Source organism: Delphinus delphis, chromosome 20 (assembly GCF_949987515.2).
Source record: "Delphinus delphis chromosome 20, mDelDel1.2, whole genome shotgun sequence".
NCBI lineage: Eukaryota > Metazoa > Chordata > Mammalia > Artiodactyla > Delphinidae > Delphinus > Delphinus delphis.
The window spans coordinates 52,270,691-52,295,404 of NC_082702.1; the positions used below are offsets into that span (position 1 = coordinate 52,270,691).

General features: G+C 49.5%; 1 protein-coding gene across 1 annotated transcript in view; it reads left to right on the forward strand.

Moving 5' to 3' along the window:
* BCO1 (beta-carotene oxygenase 1) overlaps positions 1-24,714 on the forward strand; it is a 37,304-nt gene extending 12,590 nt beyond the window's left edge. Inside the window, 9 exon segments of the mRNA XM_059999637.1 lie at positions 1,401-1,530; positions 3,109-3,256; positions 4,811-4,958; positions 7,233-7,456; positions 10,002-10,259; positions 17,072-17,177; positions 20,219-20,313; positions 21,876-21,987; positions 23,948-24,714. Coding sequence (XP_059855620.1) covers positions 1,401-1,530; positions 3,109-3,256; positions 4,811-4,958; positions 7,233-7,456; positions 10,002-10,259; positions 17,072-17,177; positions 20,219-20,313; positions 21,876-21,987; positions 23,948-24,177 — 1,451 coding nt within the window. The 3' untranslated portion in view covers positions 24,178-24,714.

Genomic DNA, 24,714 nt, shown 5'->3' on the forward strand with positions numbered 1-24,714 from the left:
TCTCATGCCTGCTGCTCCCAAGTGCCTGGTGTTCCAGCCCACACTGACTTAGCCCTTCCAGGAAGTGGGCTGTACTCCCCACCCCTAGGTCTTTGCTTACAGACTTTCTGGGGAGAGTCCATGGGAACACCTGACCCTCTTCCTAGCCCCACCTCCCGGATCTGTTGCAGTTCAATTCTACCTATCCTTCAAGGGCTTTGTCAAGTGCTACCTCCTCTGTGAAGCCTCTCCTGACTCACCCACACCCGTGAAAAGTATATGTATCTCTCTCCCTCCATATCTCTCTCCCTTCTTCCCTCTCCCCTCTCTCCTCTCCCCTCTCTCCCCTTCCCTCCCCCTTCTCTCCCCAGAAGGAACCTGTGAATATATTATGTGCTATTCTACATGGTAAAAGGGTCTTGCAGATGTGATTAAGTTAAGGACCTTGAGATGGGGAGATTGTCCTGGATTATCAGGGTGGGCTCAGTGTAGTCATAAAGGAAAGAGGAAGGCAGGAGAGTCAGAGTCAGAAAAGATGTGACAGCAAATCAGAGCTCAGAGTGATGCAGCCACAAGCCAAGGAATAAAGGCAGCTTCTACGTTCTCCCCTAGAGCCTCCAGGAGGAACTAGCCTTGCTGACACTTCGATTTTTGCCTTGTAAAACCCATTTCAGACAATGTCTTCCAACACAGTAAGATAACAAATTTGTGTTGTTTTAAGCCACTACATTTATGATCATTTGTAACAGCAGCCATAGGAAATTAATATAGGTCTAGAACCATCTGATATATTTTCAGGTTGGTCTTGGTGGACTAGTCAAGAGTCCATGCTTTTCTGGAGTGAGTCAGATTCTCTGCAGTGTCATCAACACATGTACTGACCCTCTATTGTGTCCAGAATTGGGTATAAGGGTGCTCCCTGGTTGCAAAGAGATATGAAATGTTACTCCAGGGGCTAAATTGCCAGTGTAGGGCCCCCAGAACTGAACTGGGCCCTGGAGAAACCTAGCCTAAGTATGGGGCCTTCTGGACTAATCCTCCAAATCTGGACCTTACCTGGAAAGATACAAATATGGTGGAAGGGGTGGTTGATGGCCTGGGTCAGCACCTCTCTGGGTGATGCTGGGCAATGGGATGGAACATTTCTGAGCCTCAGTTCCCTCATATGAAGATGGGGCTGGGAACAGGAATACTTACCTGGACATATTGTTGTGAGTCTCAACCTTGCCGAAATGTGTGTGAGAGTTCCCTCCAAATGCTTGTTTTATCTAGCACACACATTAAAGGGACTGTCCCAGTGGACTCCCTCCCCCCTCCCCCCCAACCCCCCCGCTGCCCATCAAATCCCTGGAATGGCTGAAATCAACTTCAAAGCCCTGTAAAGGTGTCAGTCTGGGATGATTCTGCTGCTTCTCTTTCAGGTGAAGTCTATTACAGGAGCAAATACCTGAGAAGTGATACCTACAATGCCAATATTGAAGCGAACAGGATTGTGGTGTCAGAATTTGGAACAATGGCCTATCCAGACCCCTGCAAAAACATATTTTCCAAGTAACTGTCCATTTTGAATCTAGTCCTGCTTTCCAATGTCCTTTGCAGTCAAAACAAACAGCGTTTGCTCTGGATAGCTGTCTGTAGGTTGGGTGGAAAATTTCCCGTGATGTCCTTTGACCACATACGCTACGCAGTTTTTGATCACTGACAGCAGGAGAGGCAAAGAGCATCTGACAGATTTGTTAGGTGTTCTCCCACATAGCTGGTGGGAGAGCACTTTGGAATTATCTACCAAAATTACGAATGCACATTCCCTTCAGTCCAGAGGGGTACTTGCTTGTGTCTGAAATGACAAATGTACAAGGTTATTCATGGCTGAATTATTTGTTATGAGGAGGAACTGAAAATAACTCAAATGATCATCAACAGAGGAGTGGTTAAATAAATCACAGTAACACTACAGGAAAATGCCAGGCAGGTATAAATAAAGGAATGAGGTTGCTCTCTATGTTCCAAATGAAAGATTTCCAAGATATACTGTTAAGTGGAAAAAAAAAAAAGCAAAGTGTAGAAAGAGCATATAGTATGCTATAATTTGTGTAAGAAGGCACGGGGAAATCTAGATTTATTTTCGTATGTGCAGAAACTCTGGAAGGATGCATGAGGGAAGTGGGGAACTGATGAGAGGAAGGATGGGGGAAATTTTCAGTTGTATACAGTTAAAATCATCTGGGTTGTGATGTATATGAATGTATTACATACATGTTCAACACTTAAATTGTTGGCCAGGGAATCAGGCCAGCCATCAGTACCTCCTTTCTGATACTCTTTAGACATAGAAGGATTGTGAAATGTCTTAGGGGTAGACTGGCCCAGAGAGGGAGGCTGGCTTCTACTTTCCCAGAACTGACATCATCTCTCCAGTCTTAGCGTCCAGTGCTGAGTCCGGCACACAGCAAGCGGGGAACTCCCATTCCCTGCTGGGGGAGGAGCCTGGGGGAGGAGCCTGGGGGAGGGGGAGGGAATGAATTTAAAACTGCAGCCTGTGGGGCCTCCTTGCTGTTACACTGTTTGCCAGTAGGGGGAGCACTAACCAGTACACGGGGTCAGGACTTCCTGCTTTGAGTTTGCCTTCTAATCAAGTGATCAGTTCTTAACTCATAATTAGTTTACTCTTCTTTTTCAAAAATCTAATATCCTGGACAAAGTTGGGTAACCAGGGTGGGCTCACATTCCTGCGCAAAGCAGCTTAGCTGGTTTGCTAGTCTTTGGGGGGCTGTTATGGGTATGAATATGATTTCTGTAGAGCTTCTTAAAATACTTCAGAACAATCCACCAGGTCTTGATGGCTCTGGTGCAGGAGACTTTTGGATTTGGGGAGCCCAGGAGGGCTCAGTGGGCAGCCTTGTTGTCTCAGCTGACTCCCTCCTTAGCTGATTGAATGTGGTGGTATTTTTGGGTAACTTGATCTCTGAGTCCTCAGGATTCCTCAAGGAACCCATTAGGACCCAGTACTTTTTCTCCCTTAGTTGAAGTAGAGTGTTTTAAGTGGTGGGAAAATTAAAACCATCTCGAGTAGAACTTTCCAGCTGGGTGGACACAGCCATTGACCCCGTTGACTTGCTTCCTCCCCAGAGCTTTCTCCTACCTGTCCCACACCATCCCTGATTTCACAGACAACTGTCTGATCAACATCATGAAGTGTGGAGAAGACTTTTATGCAACCACAGAGACCAATTACATCAGGAAAATCAATCCCCAGACCCTGGAAACCCTGGAGAAGGTATCAGTAAATCTACAGCCAGCCTCAGTTCTTGACTCAAGAAAGGGATCCCCTGCAGGAGGCCAGGAGCCTGCAGGAACTCACAGAGGAGCCCTCCTCTGATGCCCTTGGGTCTTGGGCTCTCCCAGCTCAGCACTTAGCACTAGATTCTAAGCTTCCTTACAGCAGGACTGTGTCCTGTCATCTTTGTGTCTGTATTCATTCCTAGGACTCCCATAACAAAGGAATACAACAGAAATGTATCTTAGGTGGCTTAAGACAACAGAAATGTATCCTATCACAGTTCTGGAGGCTGGAAGTCTGAAATCAAGGTATCGGCAGAGCCATTCTCTCTCTGAAGTTTCTAGGGGAGGATCCTTCTCTGCCTCTTCCAGCTTCTGGTGGTTGTTCCTTGGTTTATAGGAACAACGAATAATTGTTGTAATCCAATCTCTTGCAAAGCTACAAATTATTGTGTGAAGGCCCACCCTAATCCAGAATGACCTCTTTTTAACTTGATTACATCTACAAAGACCCTATTTCCAAATTTAGGCACCAGGGGTTAGGACTTCAACATATCTTTTTGGAAGATACAATTCAACCCCTAACAGCATCCATACTCCTTGACACTGAGTGGCACCTCAATGGAAATTTGAATGAATGACTATACTGGGCCACCCAGGACTCCCAGCAGCCCTGCCTTGTATTGACCTGAAGAGGGAGGCATTAGGCACAGAGCAAGGGTGCAAAAATCAGTGCCCAAGCAGATACCTTTCCTGGGTAGAATCAAGTCTACATTTTCGTGAAGATCAATAGACCCACTTTCAGTTTTCTCCAGCTGGCAGTTCAAAGCCTGGATGTCTTTGCAATACAATTTAACGATCCCTTGGAAGGAGTGCTTTCCTTAGCTGTGAAATTACGTCCAGCTCCTTTTAGGCTAGGCGGCGTAGGTCCAACTGATGTACGCTTTCCACAGAGCTGCAGAGAGGAATTACTAGGAGAGAACGAGGTATCGCCTGACTTTTGGCTGGAGGAGGTTGTGCTATTCTGGGGGAAGAAGGGCAGGCGTTGGCTCCCGGGCCACCCCATTGCTGTATGGTTGTGGCCTGTTAGGAGTCGGGATCATTATTGAGCTCCTTAGTCTCTTTTCCCTTTGACCAAATGTTTTTGTAACCTTTCTGTTCCCAGAATAACCCTATGAGAGAGGCCTGGAGATTTATGCCTCTGTGGGATGCAAAAGGGGAGAATTTAAATAGCTTCACCAAAGAAGTGGCCAAGATTAGCCCTAAGGCTGCCTCTCTGCCGGCAAGGCCAGGTGGCAGGGTAGGAACAGCTGTCAGAGAAAACACATGTAGCTCACCAAGTCCCCTGCAGCCTATTAGCTGTGGGAGGCCCCCTCGAGGTTACATCAGGTTGCAAGAGGAAACATCTCCTTTAAAGGTGATGTCTGCCTTATTTTCAGATCAGGAGATGTGCAAAAATAACCATCATCTCTCTGAACCTGGAGTCAGTCAGCTTTTCATAGGATTTCACCCTTTCCCCTTTCAAAAACCAGGTGGCTGTCATGTTTTGCAGGTTGACTATCGTAAACATGTGGCTGTAAATCTGGCAACATCACATCCTCATTATGATGATGCTGGAAATGTTCTCAACATTGGTACGTCCATCGTGGACAAGGGGAAGACAAAATATGTGATCTTTAAGATCCCTGCCACAGTATCAGGTGGGTCATTCTGAGGCTGTAATGGAGTACAGACACCAAGGGTGGCTCTTTCGGAAGAGTTCTGATTTTGGTTGATAACACAGCACTCAATCTGACACTTACCCGCACAGATGATTCAGAGGACCGTGAACTCACTTTTCTCCTTTAGGAGAAAAGAAATGATGCTAGGCTTCCTTTTGGAAGAAGTGAATCCCTTTGCTATTCCAACCTCCTTTTCTTTAGGTTCCTGTTCATTAATTCATTAATTTATCCATTATTCATTAATCATCTACCTATCAATCCATCCATTAATCTATTCATCATCCAGCCATCATGCAGCCATCCAGCCATCCTTCCTTTCTTTCATTCATTTTTTTTAGTTTTCTGACAAACCTCTGTATGTCAGGGCTGTGCTGTCCTCTTTCATCCCAGCGCCTGAAGCCAGGCTCCCAGGGTTGTTCAGGGAGCTCAGCCCTGCTGGCACTCACTCCAGATCCCCACCCTGTTCTGCTGGCCTCCTGGACCTTCTCCATTTAGGGGCGGGAACCCGGCGTGGAGCCCAGACCGATTATGTTCCTGAGGGGGAGGAGGGCGGGGCTCCTAGCCCTTATTTGTCCAGGACTCTCTTGGGAGCCACACCCAGGAGACCAGGCCTCCAAGAGTGGCTGCGCAGGCTCAGGAGACAGAACTATGAGGGTGCTTGGCTAGACCTTCTGGTTTAGGAAGGCTGGTTTCCATCTGTGATCCCTGCTGGCTCCCCTCCCTCACAGTCCCATAGAGCCCCCCCCCGCCCCCCCCCCAGCAGATTCCAGGCTCTGCTGGCAGATGGGAGCCCCGGAGGTCAGAAGGTACAATGCTCTTGTTAAATGGAACTGCCATTAATTAAGCCAATAAAGGGATATAGGGTCTGACTTGGGATCCTAGAATGCAGACCTGGGGGTGGTCTAGCCATTTGAGTTTGCCACCTCATATTACAGAGCACTGCGAGTCCCAGGGGCATCAGGTGACATGCGCACGGCTCACAGGAGGTACCCTCTGCACACCTGGTCCAGGCTGGCAGCTTTGCTGGGATTCACACCTGTGTCCTGCCTCCCAGGCCCAGGTGCCTTTCCTTTCAGTTTGCTTTGTGTTCCATTGGTTTGGTGAAGAAAAGAACTGCCCCACAACCCAGAGCATCCCTCCCACCAGCCAGCTGTTTACAGTGTGCACAGGTGGCCACAAGAAAGGTGGCGACGCTTGCATGTAACTCATTATAACCCAGCCCCAGGCCTGGGTTGGGAGGCCTTTTGGCCAGCGGGTGACTCATCCTTGCAGAGGAAAAAGAAAACAGAATAGTTCTGAGCACCTTCGTGGTGGATGCTGAGCAAGGTACTTGGACTCCTGCAGGATTTCCCTTGGTCTCTCCCTTCCCTCTAATAACAGAGTAGGCAGCCAGGCTAAGGAGCCTGTGTCTTTCCGGCTTAACCCTGTGCCTCTGGCTGTAATGATGGAGCGTCCCACCAAGCCCTAGTTTCCCACCTGTAAAATGGGAATCGTACAGCTTACCTTGACTGTCACAATCTGTCACATTACCATAGACACTTAGTCTCATTCCCAGGTGTTTCAGAACGGGCAATGCCAAAAGAAATTCATAGAAACCCCGTGAAGTACACGTCAAATGATGGTTCTCAGTAACATATCAAAGCCTAACCTTGGGAAGCTAGGCCACTGCCTGGGAGCTTGACGGAAATGCAGGGCCTCGGGCCCCACCCCACAGGCTGAGTCACACTCCACATTTTGTCATGACGCCCAGATGATCCGCGTGCACGTGAAAGTGAGGAACATTGCTCCAGAGCAGGGGTTGGCAAATGTTTTCCGTAAACGTCCACAAAATAAGTATTTGAGGCTTTGCTGCCTGTATGGTCTCCGTTGCGTGTGCTCAACTCTGAATCTCGAAAGCAAAGCAGCCGTGGACCCTGCAGGGGCCACGGTCCAGATAAACCTCTACGTAGAAAACAGGTGGAGGCTGGGTTAGCCCTGTGTTGGAGTTGCACACGCCTGGCCCAGAGGCCCCGCGGTCCAGAGGCCCAGAGCCTGGGGATGCAGTGGTTTTGGATGCCAGACCAGATCTCACGGGGGAAGGGCCCTGTCCCTACATCAGCCAGGCAGCAGCTCCTTCACCCCGTTTGCTGTCGGCTCTCATTCAAAGGTTCTTCTCAGTGGCTGGGTGGGTTTGAGAGGCCGCGCTGCAGGAGACGGTGGCCCCGTCGGGGGCCGCCAGGCCCTGTGCTGCCCCTGAGGCTGGCTTCTCTCTAGGGGGCAGGAAGAAGGGGCTGAGCCCCCTGAAACACATGGAGGTGTTCTGCTCCATCGCCTCGCTCTCGCTCCTCTCCCCGAGCTATTACCACAGCTTCGGAGTCACCGAGAGCTACATCGTTTTCCTCGAGCAGCCTTTCAAGATGGATATCCTCAAGATGGCAACTGCCTACCTCCGGGGCGCGAGCTGGGCTTCCTGCCTGGCTTTCCACAGGGAGGACAAGGTAAGGCAGGGCTGGCGACCCCGCAGCACGAGGATGGCGAGAGCAAGATGGAGGTCAGCAGGCAGCGGTGGCTTCAGGAGGGAGGCCCTCAGCTGCCACGCAGTCTCCCCAGAGGCATGAGCCGACCTTCCAGCGAGTTCTGCAGCTGGGATGGTCCTTCACAGTGGTCCCCAGTTAGGGCAAGGGGCTGGGCCTTTATGCCCCGACGTCCATAAGTCAGTAGAGCAGACCATCCGCAGAAGAGCGTGGGACCTTGGGCGAGGCAGCCTCAGCATCCAAGGCAGCCCCTACTCGCCCAGCAGCAAAGGGACTGCTCGTCAGCCCTGAGCGGCGCCTGGCCTCCTCCAGCCTCCGCCACCCATTGACAAGGCCCTTTCAGCATCCCTGCCGGGGGGCGGGGAGGGGATGTCACAGATTATTTAGACATCATGATGATAGGGCGTCCCACCGGATGGTGTAACAGAAACGTCTTCAGTTTAGGTACACCTGAGTGGAGTGCTCAGAATATCTGTGTGCCTGTCATGTACGTGTCCTGTATATGTGATGTCTGCATGTGTGTATACATGTGGGTATGAATACATTATTCGTGTATAGGTGTATGTAAGTATTTATTTGCTCTTGTTACTTGTGAAAAATAATCAAGTAATTCTCCGTGTCATCTATTCAAATAGCACGCAAGCGTAGAAAGCAACAGATCAAGTCCCCTTCCTCCCACCTCCCCGTCCAGCCCCCTCCAGAGGGAGTCACCACCATCCATCCGACACCCTTCTACTCCTCTTTCTGTGCAGCACGTGCATCTTCATGTTCCCATGCAAATATGTGTCCCGTGTGTGACTGCCGCCTCTATGATGCCTGTATTCTCAAGGAGGAGAGTGAGGTCCTCGAGGGAACAAAGGGGTTAGGCGAGATCCCTCCTCTGCTCAGAACCTTCTGGTGATTTCCCGTCTTCCTCAGAATAGGATCCAAAGGCTTCACTCACCAGCCCATAAAGGCCCACATGCCCTCATCCCAACCGCTGGCTTCCTGCTCACGTGGTCGCCTCCTACACCTCAAAACTGCCAAACACGTTCCTGCCTCAGGGCCTTTGATTTTGTGTCCCCTCCACCTGGAATGGTTTTCCCCAGATGGCTTCCTCCCTTGATCAATCCCGGTCTCGCTCTACGCTCCCCCGTCCCTGAGGTCCGCCTGTCTATCACAGAACCCCCAGCCCCCGACAGGCTTTCTCCATCCCCCACTCCATTTTCTCAGTCGTGCTCATCCGTCATCCTTGACGTGTTGTATATATTGATCACTGACCTTGGCCTCACCCCCACTGAATTATACGCTCCATGAAGGTGGGCGGGTGGTTTTATTTTATCTCTCCAGTTCCCCCGAAAGTGTCTGATGTGTCTTCGGCCCTCATATGAATGTTTGTGGACTGAATGAGCTGGGCAAGGGGGCCAGCAGGGAGCCTGCAGAAGTGGGTTTGCTCCGCAGGACCACGAGCGTCCCGCCAGCAGGAGTGTCGGGGCCCCCTAGGCCTCCAGTCTGCAGCCCCTGGGGACCTCTGGCCCTGGGGAGTCCCACAGTGAGAAGACAGAGCCCCCGAGGACTGGGCACAGAGCCCTGGGAAGGGCTTTGGAATGCATTTGGAGAACTTTCCAAGAAGTCCCTGCGGCTGGCCCTGGGATTGGGTTTATGGGGAAGAAAGCCTACAATAACCACGCCTGTGTTCACCTCCCCAAACCCACCCTCCCTCCCAATGCCCTCCTCCTCTGTACACTACTCCTCACCCCTCCCCCACTTAACTTCAAAGCCTGATTCTGGGAAAGGAGAGAAAGAAGCAATGAGCCAGAGGAGGTGGGGAAATGGCAGCCTGGAGCAGCCCCTCCCTCCTTTCAGAAGGAGGATGGTTAGGCCAGAGCTGCCAAACGAAAGAAAATACCCTTTCTTCCTTGGATTAGGCAACTGGGGCTGCAGATATGGCTACTTGACACCCAGAGTGATACTGCCTGTGACACCCAGAGGTGCCTGAGGATGCCTAATGAGCCGATACTCACGTGGGCTCCCTGACTAGACCGGTCACTCAGCACCGCAGCCCTCCAGGGCTGCCGGGTTACTGGGAAAACCACACCTGCAGCGGGCAAAGGTCAGGAGAGGGGACCCAGGAGGGGCTTTAGGGGCGCTGGCCACCAATGGGGCCTGAGGAGCCCTAGAGGGCTGGACCTGACTGTTTCTCCCCAACCTGGCCTGGCCTGGGAGCTGGCCTGTCGCTGCCCACCTGGATCACAGTCAAGTGAAGGCTGGGGAGACGGTACACTCTCAGATCCTGTATCTCCCTGGGTACTGTCCTCCTGGTGAGGAAGGGGCCCTGGCAGCAAAGCTTCCCTCCTCCCTCAGCACTTCTGCGTGTGTCTGAAGGTGGTACAGAGAGGCTCATAAAGGGGAGGGAATGCTTCAGGGTCACAAGCAAGTGGATGGCAGGGCTGGGTCTTGTCCCCTGCCTGATGCCGCTGTGTTGGGCCTGCAGAGGAAGAGCTGACCACTGATGTGCATCTCCTTTCAGACTTACATTCACATCATTGACCAAAGGACGAGGAAGCCCGTGCTGACCAAATTTTACACGGACCCCATGGTGGTGTTTCATCACATCAATGCCTACGAAGAGGATGGTTGCCTTCTGTTCGACGTCATTGCCTACGAGGACAGCAGCCTTTACCAGCTCTTCTACTTGGCCAACCTGAACAAGAACTTCGAGGAGAACTCCAGGCTCACCTCCGTCCCAGCCCTCAAGAGGTTTGCAGTGCCCCTCCACATGGACAAGGTAATGGCTTGAGTCCTGGGAGATGTGAGCCCACTCAGGAAGTGACTTTGGCTCTAATTTCGTTAATATTGAAATTCAAAATGAGCTGTTCTTTTCTTTTTTTTTTTTTGGCTATGTTGGGTCTTCGTTGCTGCGCGCGGGCTTTCTCTAGTTGCGGCGAGCGGGGCTACTCTTCATTGCGGTGCGCGGGCTTCTCATTTCGGTGGCTTCTCTTGTTGCAGAGCATGGGCTCTGGGCGAGCGGGCTTCAGTTAGTTGTGGCCGTCCAGTGGTTAAGACTTCGCCTTCCAATGCAGGGGGTGAGAGTTCAATCCCCGGTCAGGGAGCTAAGGTCCCACATGCCCTGCCGGCCAAAGAACCAAAACATAAAACAGAAGCAACATTGTAACAAGCTAAATAAAGACTTTAAAAATGGTCAACATTAAAAAAAAATCTTAAAAAAAACAAAACAAAGTGTTCAATTCAATGGTTTTTAGCATATTCACAGAGTTGAATGTACAACCATCAGCACAAGCAATTTTAAAACATTTTCATTTCCCCAAAAGACACCTTGTACCCTTTAACCATCAGCTCCCCACCCCCCAACCCCTCCATCCCCCCCCAGCCCCAGGTAACCACTAATCTACTTTCTATCTCTGTGTATTTGCCTCTTCTAGATATCTCATATAAATGGAATCATACAATATGTAGTCTTTCGTGGCTGGCCTCTTTCACGAAGCATGTGTTCACAGTTCATCAGTGTTGTAGCACGTATCAGGGCCTCATTTTTTTTCATGGCTGAATATGTACCTACTATTTAGTCTGCTGCTATACATACTATTTCCACCTACTTGTGTATGTAGACATCTCTCCATGACGTTAAATATTCTTCTATGACATCATTTTAAATATTGGCCTGACAGTCCGTGGTGGGGATTCATCACCCGTTGCTTACCCTTCTCCCTGATGTTGAACAGTCCTGTTCTTACATTAAAAATGACCCCTGGGCCAGACGCTATCCTTAATTAGGCTGATGCTGCCAGGGCTCTGGGTTTGGTTTTAAAGGCTACAGAGGCTTCTGGCTCCAGAACTTCCTGACTTCATGACTTAATTAATTTAAATGAATCCAAATTCAATTCAATTCAGTTTTGATGGCTCATCCTTACTCAATGCACTCGATGTGCCAGGTACTTTGCTAAGCATTGTATTTTCCTTACCTAACTTAATGATCAAAACAATCTATGGGAGAGATCCTCAGGTTAGCCTCATTTTACGGAGAGGTTAAGGAATGTGCCCAAGGTCACACAGCCCGGTGGCAGAGCCAAGGTTGGCTCTAAACCCTTCCTTGGAGCTGGTAAGGGGTATAACTCTGCTGATCTCCGGAGCAGGCCTAACTCCTGGAAAGAGTCCCAGAGGGTCACCCTGACCTCTCTCAGGGCCCTGCAGGCCTAGGGAACAGAAGACACTCCTCCATGCCCAGGGAGGCTTCTCTCACCCTCCAGGCTCCTCCATGCAGGAGTTCAGGCACCTCCCAACCAGTGGGCGGAAGACCCGCATCTGAACCCAGCTTTGTCCAACTCCAGAGTTGGGTCCTTTCTCCTCTCTCCAGCATTTCCCCAGCTGCAGTCATTTGTGTATCTCTGTCATGATTTTCACTGTATTTCCTATCACCTCTATTAACATTTACAAAATCATGTTTTCATTTAAATCAACTCACTCTTCCCTTAACTCATTTGGAAGGAAACCCATGACAACCCAGTGGAAAGGCAGCATTGCGCGCTGCCATTGCGCGCTGCAGATGGAAGAGCAGATGAGCGTGAAGGGCTGGTAATAAAGCAGAGGTCCTGAGCTCTAGCCTGATGCTGATGCTCTTGCCAAGACCTGATCTCTTCCTTAAAGAGAACGTTGGAAAAGTATTAGGTGTCAAAGACATAGTGGCACTTAACTGAGACTCTCGCCTTGACCCAGTCGGAAAGATTGGAAGAGAAAAAGGGATTAACTTTCTCCCCATGTGATTCAGGGCTATTGAATGAACGGCCGTGTCCCACAAAATCATCATCTGAGCCGCTGGCCTCTGTGCCCATCACTCTGGGAAGTTCCATAGTGCAGCGCTTGGGGTGTCTCCTGGCTCCAGGATGCAATGGGGGTGTCACAAAGCACACAGGTGGCAAATCCTGAGGCCTGCGCACCTCCACCACACCTCCCACCCCACCCCCACCTTGTGGAGGCCTCAGCCTGCGGCTGATACACAGAGAGGAAACACTCCCTTCCGCTGCCCACACACTGCAGGATTTTATAACCTTTTATCAAGCTCTAGAAATGATTTGCTTCCTTGGAACCAAGCTAAGAAGTTTAGCACGTGTATTTTAAAAAGGCACTGCGTGAGCCGTCTGCAAAGAAGAGCGAGTGCTGGGAAGGGTAGCTCCGGCCACGCTTTTTAATTTGCTGTTTATTGTCCCTTAAAAATGTCTCCTTGCTTCACTTTCAAGTCGCCCCACCTGCGTGTTGAAAGGGGAAATTTGAGCTACAGACATGGCCTATGTGTCCAGATCCGGCGGCTCTGATTCCATCCCGTCCAAAAGCATATTAGGGAAGGGCCTTAGGGGATGCTGTCCTTTCTCAAATGCCCTTCAGTCTGGGGCCTTTGCACGTCGCTGTCCCTCTGCCTGCAACCCTGTCCTCTTCCCGTGAGACCTCTGCTCCTGTCCCGGCTGCAGGTTGAACTTACCTGGGGGTTCTGAGACCAGCCCAGTGAAGGCACAACCTCCAGGGGATTCTACTCCCTTCTCATCCTTCAGGTCTGGCATCCTGACTCCCTCAGCGGGTTTGTATATTCTAAGGGCACCTGCAGCTCTTCGCTCACATTGATGGCAGGTGTAATGAGCTTCCTGTTAAAGCTCCCAGAGGGCTGGGACTCTTGGTCTTGTCAGCAGTTTATCCTCTGAGCCCATCACAGGGTCTGGTACTCAGAGGGTTCTCATTAAGCCCTTAGATATTTTAAATAAATGAATGAACGATGAATGAATGAAAAAGGTGAAGCAAGGTCTCTAAAAGGGCACAAGGTCTTCCTTTAGCGCTTGGAACATTTCCCAAGTGGAAAGTACCTTCCACATAGAATGGGCTATACTGAAGTGTGTTCAAAAGTCTGGGGCCTCCCAGCTGCCCCACCTTCTCCGGCGTTTGGGCCAGCTGGGGTCAAAGGAAGGAGGGGCCCACTGACACCCTCTGCCTGTTTGTGTAGGGGTTGTGCGGGGGTTGTTTAAGGCGGGGCTGGACCCCAAGGGGCATGGGCGGTGCCAACAGTCCCTGCCAGCCACCCTGCCCTCATCCTGCAGGGCTCCAGGGAGGGGCGGGGCTGGCATCTTGGAGCTAGAAGGGATGGTTCCAACTCCTGGCTCAGTAGATTCGGTTTTTGTCTTGTTTTCAAATGCAAAAATGAAGACCCAATAATAAGAGAAGGCACCATTTCTCAAGAGCTCACTCTGTGCGTGGCCCTGTGTCAGATGCCTTTTCTGCTCTTAGACCCAGGCCAGAGGGGCCCCCTGCTCTGGCCTTTCTCCATCAGTGTCCCTTCTTCACTGAGTGAGGAATTCACAGGGTCACAGGGTGCCCACCCAGAGGGGCACCCTTCCGACCCCAACTGTGGCCTGGGATCCCTGAATTCCCTGCACAAATGACCCAAGCCAGCCTGCAGCAGCTGCCTCTGTCCTCCTAAGGGCAGGCTGTGCTGCTGGATGCAGCCCTCAGACCCACCAGGGAGGCCAGGGCTGGCTGGGGCTTCCACGCAGTGGCAAGAAAAGGAGGCGGGAAGCCTGGGCCCAGAGGCCAGCCTTCACTCTGCCACCTGCTTCTAGCTCAGAATGCCAAGGAGTCCTGGGATTCTGAATTCACATGCATCCTTCCAGACCAGCACTGGGCACTAGAACCTGCTGCAATGAAAGAATATTCTCTGTCCAAGCAGTAGCAGCCAGATATCTAGGCTACTGAAATGTGGCCAGTGCAGCCGAGAAAGGGAATTTTAAATTTCATTAAATTTAAATTTAAATAGCTACTCATGGCTGGTGGTGGTTGCCGTATCAGACAGCACAGTTCCACAACATTCTGAAGCTCTGTGCATAAAGGAAGGCGGGAGAGAACGGTATTTTACTTAACAATTTGCTATATGTGGACATAGGTTTGGTGGGCCTCTGCTCTCATCCTGGGTCCTGAACGTTTTTGGCCCTGTGAAATGCTCCACATGCTTCTCACCGAATCTGTATGACAGTCCTTGGGGTTATTTATCATCCCCATGACTGTAGGTGAGAGAGACAGTAACTTGCCCAACATGGCAGAATCATCCAGAGGGTCTGAGTTGGGATTGGAATGCATGTCTGTCTGGCTCCAAATCACTGACTACGATGGTCTGGCCCTGGATCAGGTGCTTTCATAACCATTATTTAATTTAATCCTAACCACAATCCCCAGACGCAGGTCAAAGGGACCTTCGCTTGTACTCACCACCCGTCCAAAAGTTACGGATTGCCCCCCTTTATACAAACGAGGAAGCAGGCTCAAGTTCACGTAGAAAGCTCTACAGTCATACTGCACACCCAAGGCTGCCAAACTCCAAAGCCAGTGCTTTGCGGGATTATTGAGATTACTGCTTCTCACGGGAGTTCCCTCGAGTTGAGGAATTTCAAAGCCAGACTGCAGGATTTCGTTGAATTCTGGCTGGAAAGTGATTGCTTCCCAAAGTTGAGCACATTGGCCATAGAAGGCTGCCAAGTCATGTTCGTTACTGCTGTGTGTGGAAAAATTCACAGTTTATGCCTCAACCAGTCTGACCAGTTTCATGCTGCAGCTAGAAAATGTCTCTGCGGACTGACTCCCTGAGAATCAAGCCCGGGACATGCACAAGAGGCCTGTGGCTGCCTCTTGACTAGCAAGGCACAGGGCAGGGCCTCTCACGTGTGGGGCTGCACATACAGATGAAGGCAAACAGAGCCTCTGCTTCCAAGTCACCCGATGTGCTAGGCGCTAGACGACCTTTTCACGCCCTTCGTTTGATTTTTACAACCACCTGCAAAGCACATGTTCTGCCCCTTAAGAGTTGAAGGAAAAGCTCATTGAGTCATGCATTTGCTCATTCCTTCAGCAGTTACTTCCTGTGAGCTGACTATGTGCCATGCACTGAATAAAATCTGATCACTGTCTGCACAGGGAAGACAGCATGAAAGAAGGAAGCAGGTCCATAAAGGAGATATTTACAGCTTGGGACACATGCCTTGGAGACACTGCAGACTAACTTGTCAGGGAAAGGGATGTTTGAGCCGAGAACTATGGGATGGGAACAGGCCAGCCTCAGGGGCTTTGCTTTGCCTGCTGCCTGTAGTGCTTTGGCTTCTGAGCAGAAGAATCTCAGTGCGAAGCTCTGGGCCCAGCCTCTGCTCCCCTCTGTGTGACCTTGGGCAAGTCACTTTCCTTCCCTGGGCCTCAGTTTCCTCTTCTGTTAATTGGGATCGCCCTGAACAAATCTCAGAGGGGCCCTACAGTTCAGCTTCTAGGATGCAGTAAATTTCCCACCTTCTCAGCAAAAAGCTGCTGTTGTTCAAATAGGTTTGTTTTCATTATAAAAGCGTATTTTGGAAAGTTTGGAAAGTAGAGAAAAGTTTAAATGAGAAGTCAGACATGACCATACTTCTCCTCCCGTAACTCCATGAATGCAGGGATTTGCAGTCTTGTTACCCCTTCTCCCCCAGCAGCTAACCTGAACCCACCCCCAGGGGTAGTGGCAGTAGTAGTAGTAGTAAAAATAATGCTAATAATAATACAATTATGTTATCAATAGCAGTTAACATTTATCTAGCATTTACCGCTAACCAGGCCCTCTTATAAACCAACTGCATGGATTATTTTATTTAACCTGCATAATAACTCGGAGACGCACATACTATTTATACGACGCTTGTGCTATACCTCATTATACAGATGGGGAAACTGAACTTCAGAGATACCAGATAAGTTGTTCAAGGTCCCGTAGAGCGTATGTGGGGACACAGGGAGTAGTAGATGCTCAATAGATATTTAATTAATTGTGTTCAGTCTCTCTCCTGGGTTACAACGATGATGGTAAAGTACTGAACAAAGTCTGATTGTCACTTGAGACCAAGAGATGTCCTTGATAGATATTTTTCTCCCAAGTAATTTTTATTGCATGTTTGTTTTCTTTTCAACAGGGGTACATTTTCATAGGAGAAAATACTGAAAATCTAGAAAAGCCTAGAAAAAGAAATGAAAGTCTCCATAATCCCACCACATGCTATATTGTTACTATTTGGTATTTCTCCCAGGCTGTTTTCAATGTAATTTCTTTTTCTTTTTCTTTGTTTAACATGGTTGAGCTCAGACTGTGTATGCAGTTTACTCTGCTGCTTTTTTCACTCAGTATTCTATCATGAGCATTTCACACGTTATTATGAACTCTTTATAAACACCTTTTGAATGACTGATGCAGCCTTTTACAGGTGAATTATCCAGTATTTAAAAAGCGAGAACTTATAAGTACATTAATTCACCTGTGAGGGATCAGGCATCCCAGAGTAGAAGATAAGATCCAGGGTTTTTAGGGCCCCCCTTCTACCACCCACCAGCTTTGCCCTCTTTAGGGAGTTACTTCCAGCCCACAGTTCTCATTTTTAACTGAAAATACCAATCGTATAATAGCTGCTTCCGGTGGTTAATGTGAGGCCGGAACAAGGTGACAGTCACTAAAACATTTTTTAACATGTGCACAGTAAAACAGATATTTGTTCTGGATACCAAATTTTTATTTTTCTGGAAAACCGATTCTTTCAGAACGCAGAGGCGGGCTCCAATTTAATCACACTGTCATCTACAACAGCAAGAGCCCTGAAGGAAAAAGAGGACCAAGTCTACTGCCAGCCGGAGTTGCTTTATGAAGGTAAAGTGCATCCTCTCTCCTGTGTTTAGGGAGGGGCTGAATGTCCTCTTTATATGATACCTCTTTCTGATGCAGAGGAGATGTGCGAGGACGAGGGACTGAGAGGAAGGCTGTTGGGACGCCCAGGGGAAGGCATCTGGGGACACTTCTCTTTCATGTATCTTCATACCCCTCCCAGGGAGGTACTCGGGTGGTCGTTGGACCCAGGGACTTTCACGGCTAGCCTTTCAAATGCTTCCGTGCTTTTTTTTTTTTTTTTTTTGCTTTCTTTTTAAAAGTTTATTTTATTTTTTTGAATTTAAATTTTTAATGCAGTTTTTTAAGGTTACTTTCCATTTACAGTTATTACAAAGTATTGGTCGTAGTCCCTGTGTTGTACAATACGTCCTTGAGCCTGTCTTACACCCAATAGTTCGTACTTCCCTCTTCCCCACCCCTGTATCGCCCCCCTCAACTGGTAGCCACTAGTTTGTTCTCTCAAATGCTGCTGTGTATTGAACGCCGACTTACTGAAAGGCATGGCACATGCAGATTTCTACCTGTGCACACTCAGAACACCCTGCAGAATCGGTGCTATCAGCCCCATTTGCCAGAGGAGAAAATTGGGGCTCAGAAAGCCTGAGCTACACCCAGAGCATAAACCCCCCCAGAGAGAAGCACCCACCAGAGCAGGGCGTCCCAACGTGGGCACTGCTGATACCGGGGCCGGGTCGTTCTTTGCGGAGAGGGCTGCCCTGGGCATTGGAGGATGTAGATAAGCGTCCCTGGCCTCCAACCTGATTGAGAACCACTGCCCTAGCATAGAAGCCCATGGGGTGGGGACCGTGTTTGTGTGCTCAGTGCTGTCACCGGCACGTGACAGAAGTCTGGCTTAGAGCAGGGTGTGCTCAGTACTGCAGTGTGGAATGAACAGGCCTGCCCAGGACAGGGCTGGGGAGCGGCGGGCGGGGCTCTAGGCTGGGAGCCCGGCTCCCCATGTCGCTGCCCCATGCCAGGGCCAGGCGTCTGGAAGGACAGTCCTGGGGACTCTGCTAGGACGACCTCAGATTTGCCCACTAAGAACCCCGTCTACACATGGCATCCCATGGATCCCATAATGGGTTCTGTGTGGTGCCCCAGCCCCTCAGAGTCTTTGGAAGTGAATATAGACATGTTCGTCCCTATTCTTAAGGCATCAACTTCCATCTCTGCTCACCTGTCACTCACATGGGCAGATGGAGGAGTAAAACACTACGGTCGTTTTATTTCTGGGAAGGGAATTCTTGTTTATCGTAGCAACCTTGGGCAGCGCTGAAAAGCATGACCGTAGACAAATCCTTCATAATCCCTCCACCTGTGACGGCCATTTGGAAACATCCACGCAGTCTTTCCATCACGTAGGCGTTGCTTGGCGCATGCCAGGCCCTCTTCTAGGGGCTCCCCAACTTCCCGTCCTTTCCTCCCCAGTCTCATCCTGTTCTTATCACGTTAGGTGAGTCCATGCATGTAAGGGGCTTAGCTGAGGGCCTGGCCCGCAGTGAGGGTCCAGCTAAAAGCAGCCATGATTAGAACACCTCTAAGAGTCAGGGGCTGCCATGTACTGTTCATGCTTTAGAACCAAGGACAGCAGAGCTGAGAATAATTCGATAACTTGCCTGAAGTTGGGCAGCAGAGCCAGCATCTGAACCCAGGCTTCACTGACTCGAAAAACCCTTAACCTCTGCATTTACGGTTATACAAAATGCATACCATACCATCCAGAATGTTCTGAAATGGCTTCTTCCACTTAATGAACATAGCCTGGGAATTTCCCCACATCCCCAAGATTCTTCAAGAGCGTGGCTTTAATAGCCGGACAGAATTCACAGGCATGAATCACATTTTACTTAACCATGGGCGTATAGCTGGTCATTTACAGAGTGGAGGACAGGGGGGCTCCAGACCAGGTTCGAGGGACCCAAGAGCATCACAGGGAGTTTCAGACCGACTCTGGGACCGACAGTGGGCATCTTTTTTCTGAGTTGAGTGTGTGGGTGGTCCCTCGTCCTCACGTTCATCTTGACCTTGGGAATTTCGTGATTACCCGACTGTGGGATCAGACATCTTCCCTTCTTACTGCTGCACCCCACTTCCCTCCCCACTGAGCCCGATAACCAGTTAGGCCCTGGGTCCTCTTCAGGAGGCTTTTATGTGGCAGATGTTTCCATCTCTGCTTCTTCTTTTCTTGGACATTATATTTTCACCAGCAGTTGGCTCCAACTCGCTGCAGTATTTCATAAGATGGACTTTCATTTCAATATTCAGACTTAGAAATTCAATTTGACACAAGCATATATAAATATATATGCATGGACATGGACACATTTTTAAGGCTTTTTGGATTACAAAAGTAATAGGTATAATGAAAATTTCACACAATGAAAAACTTAGAATGGACAGTACAAACTATAAACCACCATGAGGAAGTTATCACCCCAGCAATGCTTCCAAACTTTTTCTCTTCATTTATAACACAGTGGAGATAATCCCATAAGCAGCCTTTTACATTTAATCTTATGATGTGGACATTTCCCCATGTTATTAAAATTCTTTGTAAATGTTACTTTTGTGTAATGTTATTATATGATTTCACCAGATTTATTTAAATATTCCCCACTGATGCTCCTTCCACAGTTTCAGAAGTTTCTATTCACACCCACACATGTGCACGCACACACTTTTTTTAAAAAGAGTTTTAAAAAATTGCAGTAGCCTCTGATTTTAATCATGCAATTTTCTTTGATTTTTATCTTGGATAATTAAAGATGTTTATACGCTTAGAAACCCAGGTCTATCTTACCTTGCTCTTAATGGAGCTTCTAATGGAGCTGGGGTAGTTATCAGAAGTTCCTTCCTCCTGCCCTGTGATCACCCTTGATCCAATCTAGGGCCGGAATCAAGTTCAGGGATCCTGGCTTGGGAACCGTTTTTGTGAAAAGGATGCCCAGCCTGGATACCACAAAAGACCCGTGGTCCCAGCTCTCGGTGAAGGGGGCTTTGTCAACTGTGCCATTTCTCTCTAGGCTTAGAGCTGCCTCGGATCAATTACGCTCACAACGGGAAGTGATACCGTTATGTCTTTGCTGCTGAAGTCCAGTGGAGCCCCATCCCAACCAAGGTACTAGTCCTTGGGAGATGGCAGCCTATAACCATCGTGTCTGTCTGCAAAGCTGAGTTCCCAGGTTCTCAGGGAGGTCAGAACCGAGGTCCCCTTGGGGTGGGGGTAAGTCAGAAAGTGACGTCAGCTTGGGACAAAATACACTGGAAGCAACGATGGACCATCCAGGGGAGGGAACTGCACCTTATGGGCTGTCGCTCAAGAAGGATGTGGTGTCTGGAGTTTATCCATTGATTTCTTTTTTGGATGCATGTTTATTGAGCACCAGCTATGTGCTACAATGTGGTAGGCACCGAGGAAAAGGAAGTGAACAGGAAGATCCCAGTTCCTGCCCTCAAGGAACTCACTGTCTCAAGCAGAGAGGGTAGAGCTGAAACTAGGACAATTTACGTTTTTTTTTATTAACTTATTTTTTTAAATTAATTATTTATTTATTTGGTTGCACTGGGTCTTAGTTGCGGCAGGTGGGCTCCTTAGTTGCATCTCACAGGCTTCTTAGTTGTGGCATGCGAACTCTTAGTTGCAGCATGCATGTGGGATCTAGTTCCCTGACCAGGGATCGAACCCAGGCCCTCTGCCTTGGGGGTGCAGAGTCCTATCCACTGCGCCACCTGGAAAGTCCCTTTTAACTTATTTTTAAATTGAAGTATAGTTGATTTACAATATCGTGTTAGTTTCAGGTGTACAGCATAGCGATTCATATTTTGTTTTTTAAACTGCTATTTGTTTGAACACTTGCTGTTTCCCAGGGACCATGCTGAGTGCTGTACAGACATCAGTTTTCCTTAGTAGCTTCAGTTTTTAGTAATAAAATGGAAAAAAAATTTTTTTAATGCAAGCAGTGCAGAAATGTACAAAGCAAAAAATTAAGGTTCCCCCACACACATACGCACACCCCGAGTCACTCCCCTCTAATCCCACACCCTCAGGGGAAAGAGGCCTATTAGAGATTGAGAGAAGGCCAGGGACTCGCACTTTTAAAACAACAAAGGAATCATATTATACTTTAAAGGTTTGCATTGAATAGTTTATCTAATGTGTATAAAAATTGCAATATATGGGCGTCCCTGATGGCGCAGTGGTTGGCAGTCTGCTTGCTGATGCAGGGGACACGGGTTCGTGTCCCGCTCCGGGAAGATCCCACATGCCGCGGAGCGGCTGGGCCCGTGAGCCATGGCCTCTGAGCCTGCGCGTCCGGAGCCTGTGCTCCGTGGCGAGAGGGGCCACAGCAGTGACAGACCTGCGTACCACAAAAAAAAAAAAAAAAAAAAAAAAAGCAATATAGTGCCAAGTACCAGATAAATCCAGGGGTTTTATTTCTGAAAGAATTCAGTGTGTACTGTCAGCTCTGCAGTGGCAGGAGGACCTTTGCTTCAAGTCAGAGGAGGAAGCAAGCGGCTTTTCTTTCTGCTGTTACACTGACCAGAGGCAGATGCCGTTTGGGGTCTACGTTCACCAGAGTCCACTCCCCTCTCTCTGGGGCCTTGATGCCTTCCGGTTCGCAGGGAATAAGCATGCTCTCCAACCACTCATCCCCATGTTTCTCCCCTTTGGATGCGCAGATAATAAAATACGACATTCTCACGAAGTCATCCTTGAAGTGGGGAGAGGTGCACTGCTGGCCGGCGGAGCCAGTGTTCGTGCCCACACCAGGTGCCGAGGACGAGGATCACGGTAAGGCTCCAGGAAGGGCAGCCCGCTTGCTGCACTGTACCTGTGATCACCCCTCAAACAGAGACATCGTTTGGGGGCAGTGACCACCCCCCATCACACAGCTGGTGGAGTCATGCTTTGAAGCCCAGGTGTGTCTGAGTCCAAAGCTGTGGGATGAGGGAGTCCCCCAGCCCACCCCCACTTCTGACACCAGCTGCAAGTTTGGGGATCCCCAAGACCACCCTCAGTTTCAAGAGAAGAGCTCACAGAACACACCGAAATCTGTTGTACTCATGGTTATGGTTTATCTCGGCGAAAGGGTGCAGATTGAAAGAGAAAAGGCGAGTGGGGCGGGATCCAGGAGAGTCCTGTGCTTGGGGTTTCCGCTGGTCCTTTCCTGTGGGGGGTAGGACCACACCAACTTCCCCAGCGACGTCCACGGAGCATGGCCAACCAGGGAAGCTCTCCAAGCCCTGTGTCGGAGCCCGTGTGGGGCGTGGTCATGCGGACATGGTGACCTCCAGGCTTCGGCCCCTCTGGAGGTTGAGCTGACACCTGTGGCCCAGGCCTCCCCCTAAATCACTTTGCTAGGATGGGTTATATGCAGTGGCCCCAGGTAAACAAAGGCACTCTCATCAGACCATCAGTCCAAAGGCTTAGAGGTCATCTCCCAGGAGCAGAAGGTCAGACCTCCCTTCCGGGGTGATTAAATTGTTTGCGACACAAAAGCCCACTTCCTTTCCACGGAGCTGCCCTACCTTTGCCCAGAGTATAGAATCTTGGTTTTAAAATCCATTGCAATGGCTGGGTCTGAATTTGTGACTCCTCTAAGCATGTAAGTTTTCCGTGGAGCACCTAGAAATGCTTGTGGCCCTCGTCTCTTGTCCAGGTTTCTACCTGACCAAATGGTCCTTTCCCTCTTTGATTCTGCCTTTGCCCCAGAAATGCCCTGCCCACCCCCTAGGGATGCTAAGGAGGGTACTACAAGCCTGGGTGGGGCTGCCCACGCCTATGGGGAAGGGCAGGCTGCCCCCTGCTGAGCCTGCCAGCTGCTTCCCTCAGGTGAGAAGGGAGTGGTTTTCTACCTGGGTCTTCCTATCGACCTGCACTGCACGGCACGCCAGGTAAGGGACCCCGTGTCACTGTCACCTCCAAGGTGGGGGATGGTTGGTGCCACCTCCTGCTGAGGCTGGCCTCCCCCTGGGCTGGGCAAGTGCGTCCTGCACAATCTCTTGTGGGCAGGGAGCAACCTGGTCTTCATTCCACCAAAGGAGAGGCTCAGAGAGTGAGGTCTTACCCACGGTCTGTCACACGCCCAGTGCATACAGAGGAGAGTCGAATTCAAGCTGATCTGATGTCAGCTGCCCTCAGCCACTCTGAAAGCCGGGAGGCCTTGGGAAGAATCATGAAGTTTTGCTGGAAGTTTATGTGCACTATTTCATTTAGCCCTCTGTCCCTTGAGAGTGGGTGTTTAGAATATTCCCATTTTACAGAGGGGAAGGCTGCACATGCATGAGATGAACTGGACTCATTCAAATGCCATTTGAGTGCAACTGGTCCGGGTTTAGCCGAGTGACGGATATTAGCCTAAGTGCAGCGTCAAAGCTGATTCTCTGTAACTGGAGTTTCTAAATAGTAGGAAAATAGCCATTCTTCAGTGCGTGTAATGATTTACAAAGTGCTTTCATAACTGACCGTGCAAGAGCCTCTCAGCAACCCTCTGAGGGTGGGGAGGATTATCCCCACTCTACAGATGCAGAGACTGAGGCTCAGAAAGGTGAGGGGACTGGTTCAGCCAAGCCTTCCAATTTCCCTGGCCTTTCCCTTCTGCTCCCACAGAATACCAAATTCACTTCCCTTCTGCTTTGATTAGATAACTTACATTCAAAGGACAGGGAGATAGAGCTGAGAAACTATCCCCCCAGCTGGACCAGGTTCAAGGCTGCGCTTTTACAAAGTGTCTCTTTTTGTTTCCCCAAAGGGATTATCTTATCAGCCATTGTCTCTACCGATCCCCAGAAGCTGCCTTTTCTGCTGGTTCTGGATGCCAAGACGTTTACAGAATTGGCTCGTGCCTCCGTTGATGTAGAGATGCACCTGGATCTCCACGGGCTGTTCATCCCAGGTGCCGACTGGGATGCAGGGAAGAAGGCCCCTTCCCGGGAGGAGCGGGACAGGGCTGCTGAGCGCCGTGTGGCCCCAAGGACCTGACAGGGTGGGGGCCTGGGCCCTGGAGAATGGCTCCACCAGACTCAAGGGTGGTCCCTCCCTGGGTGGGGGGGCCCTTCATTTTATTTTGCACTTATTCTTTCCGTGGTTGCTTTGAGACAAAGTTACGGAAATAGAGCTTTTATTAGTATCTTTTCTTTCATTTCATTTTGGCCATTAGAACCTTGTTGGAAAGTTGATCAAATATTTACTGATTAGCTCTAGTACTTCTAAAAGCCCCTTTCCTTTAGTATAAAGACCGTGACCATGAATCAGCAATTGTATTAAGGCACATAATCATTGCTCCTAGAATGGGCAGCCACTGACCCACCGGAGAAGAGACACAGAAATATTTATCTTTGCTCCTCCCTTCCCAGCTTTCTTTCCCTTCCCTCCCTCCTTTCTTCCCCGTGGACCACATCGTGAGTTCTAGCTTTCTCAACCCTGTGCTGTTAGTAGACTACGTGGCCCAAAAGGCGTGTACTTTGTGGTCATTCCATGCAAGGCAGGGCATAGTATAAAATAATAAAACTTTAAAGC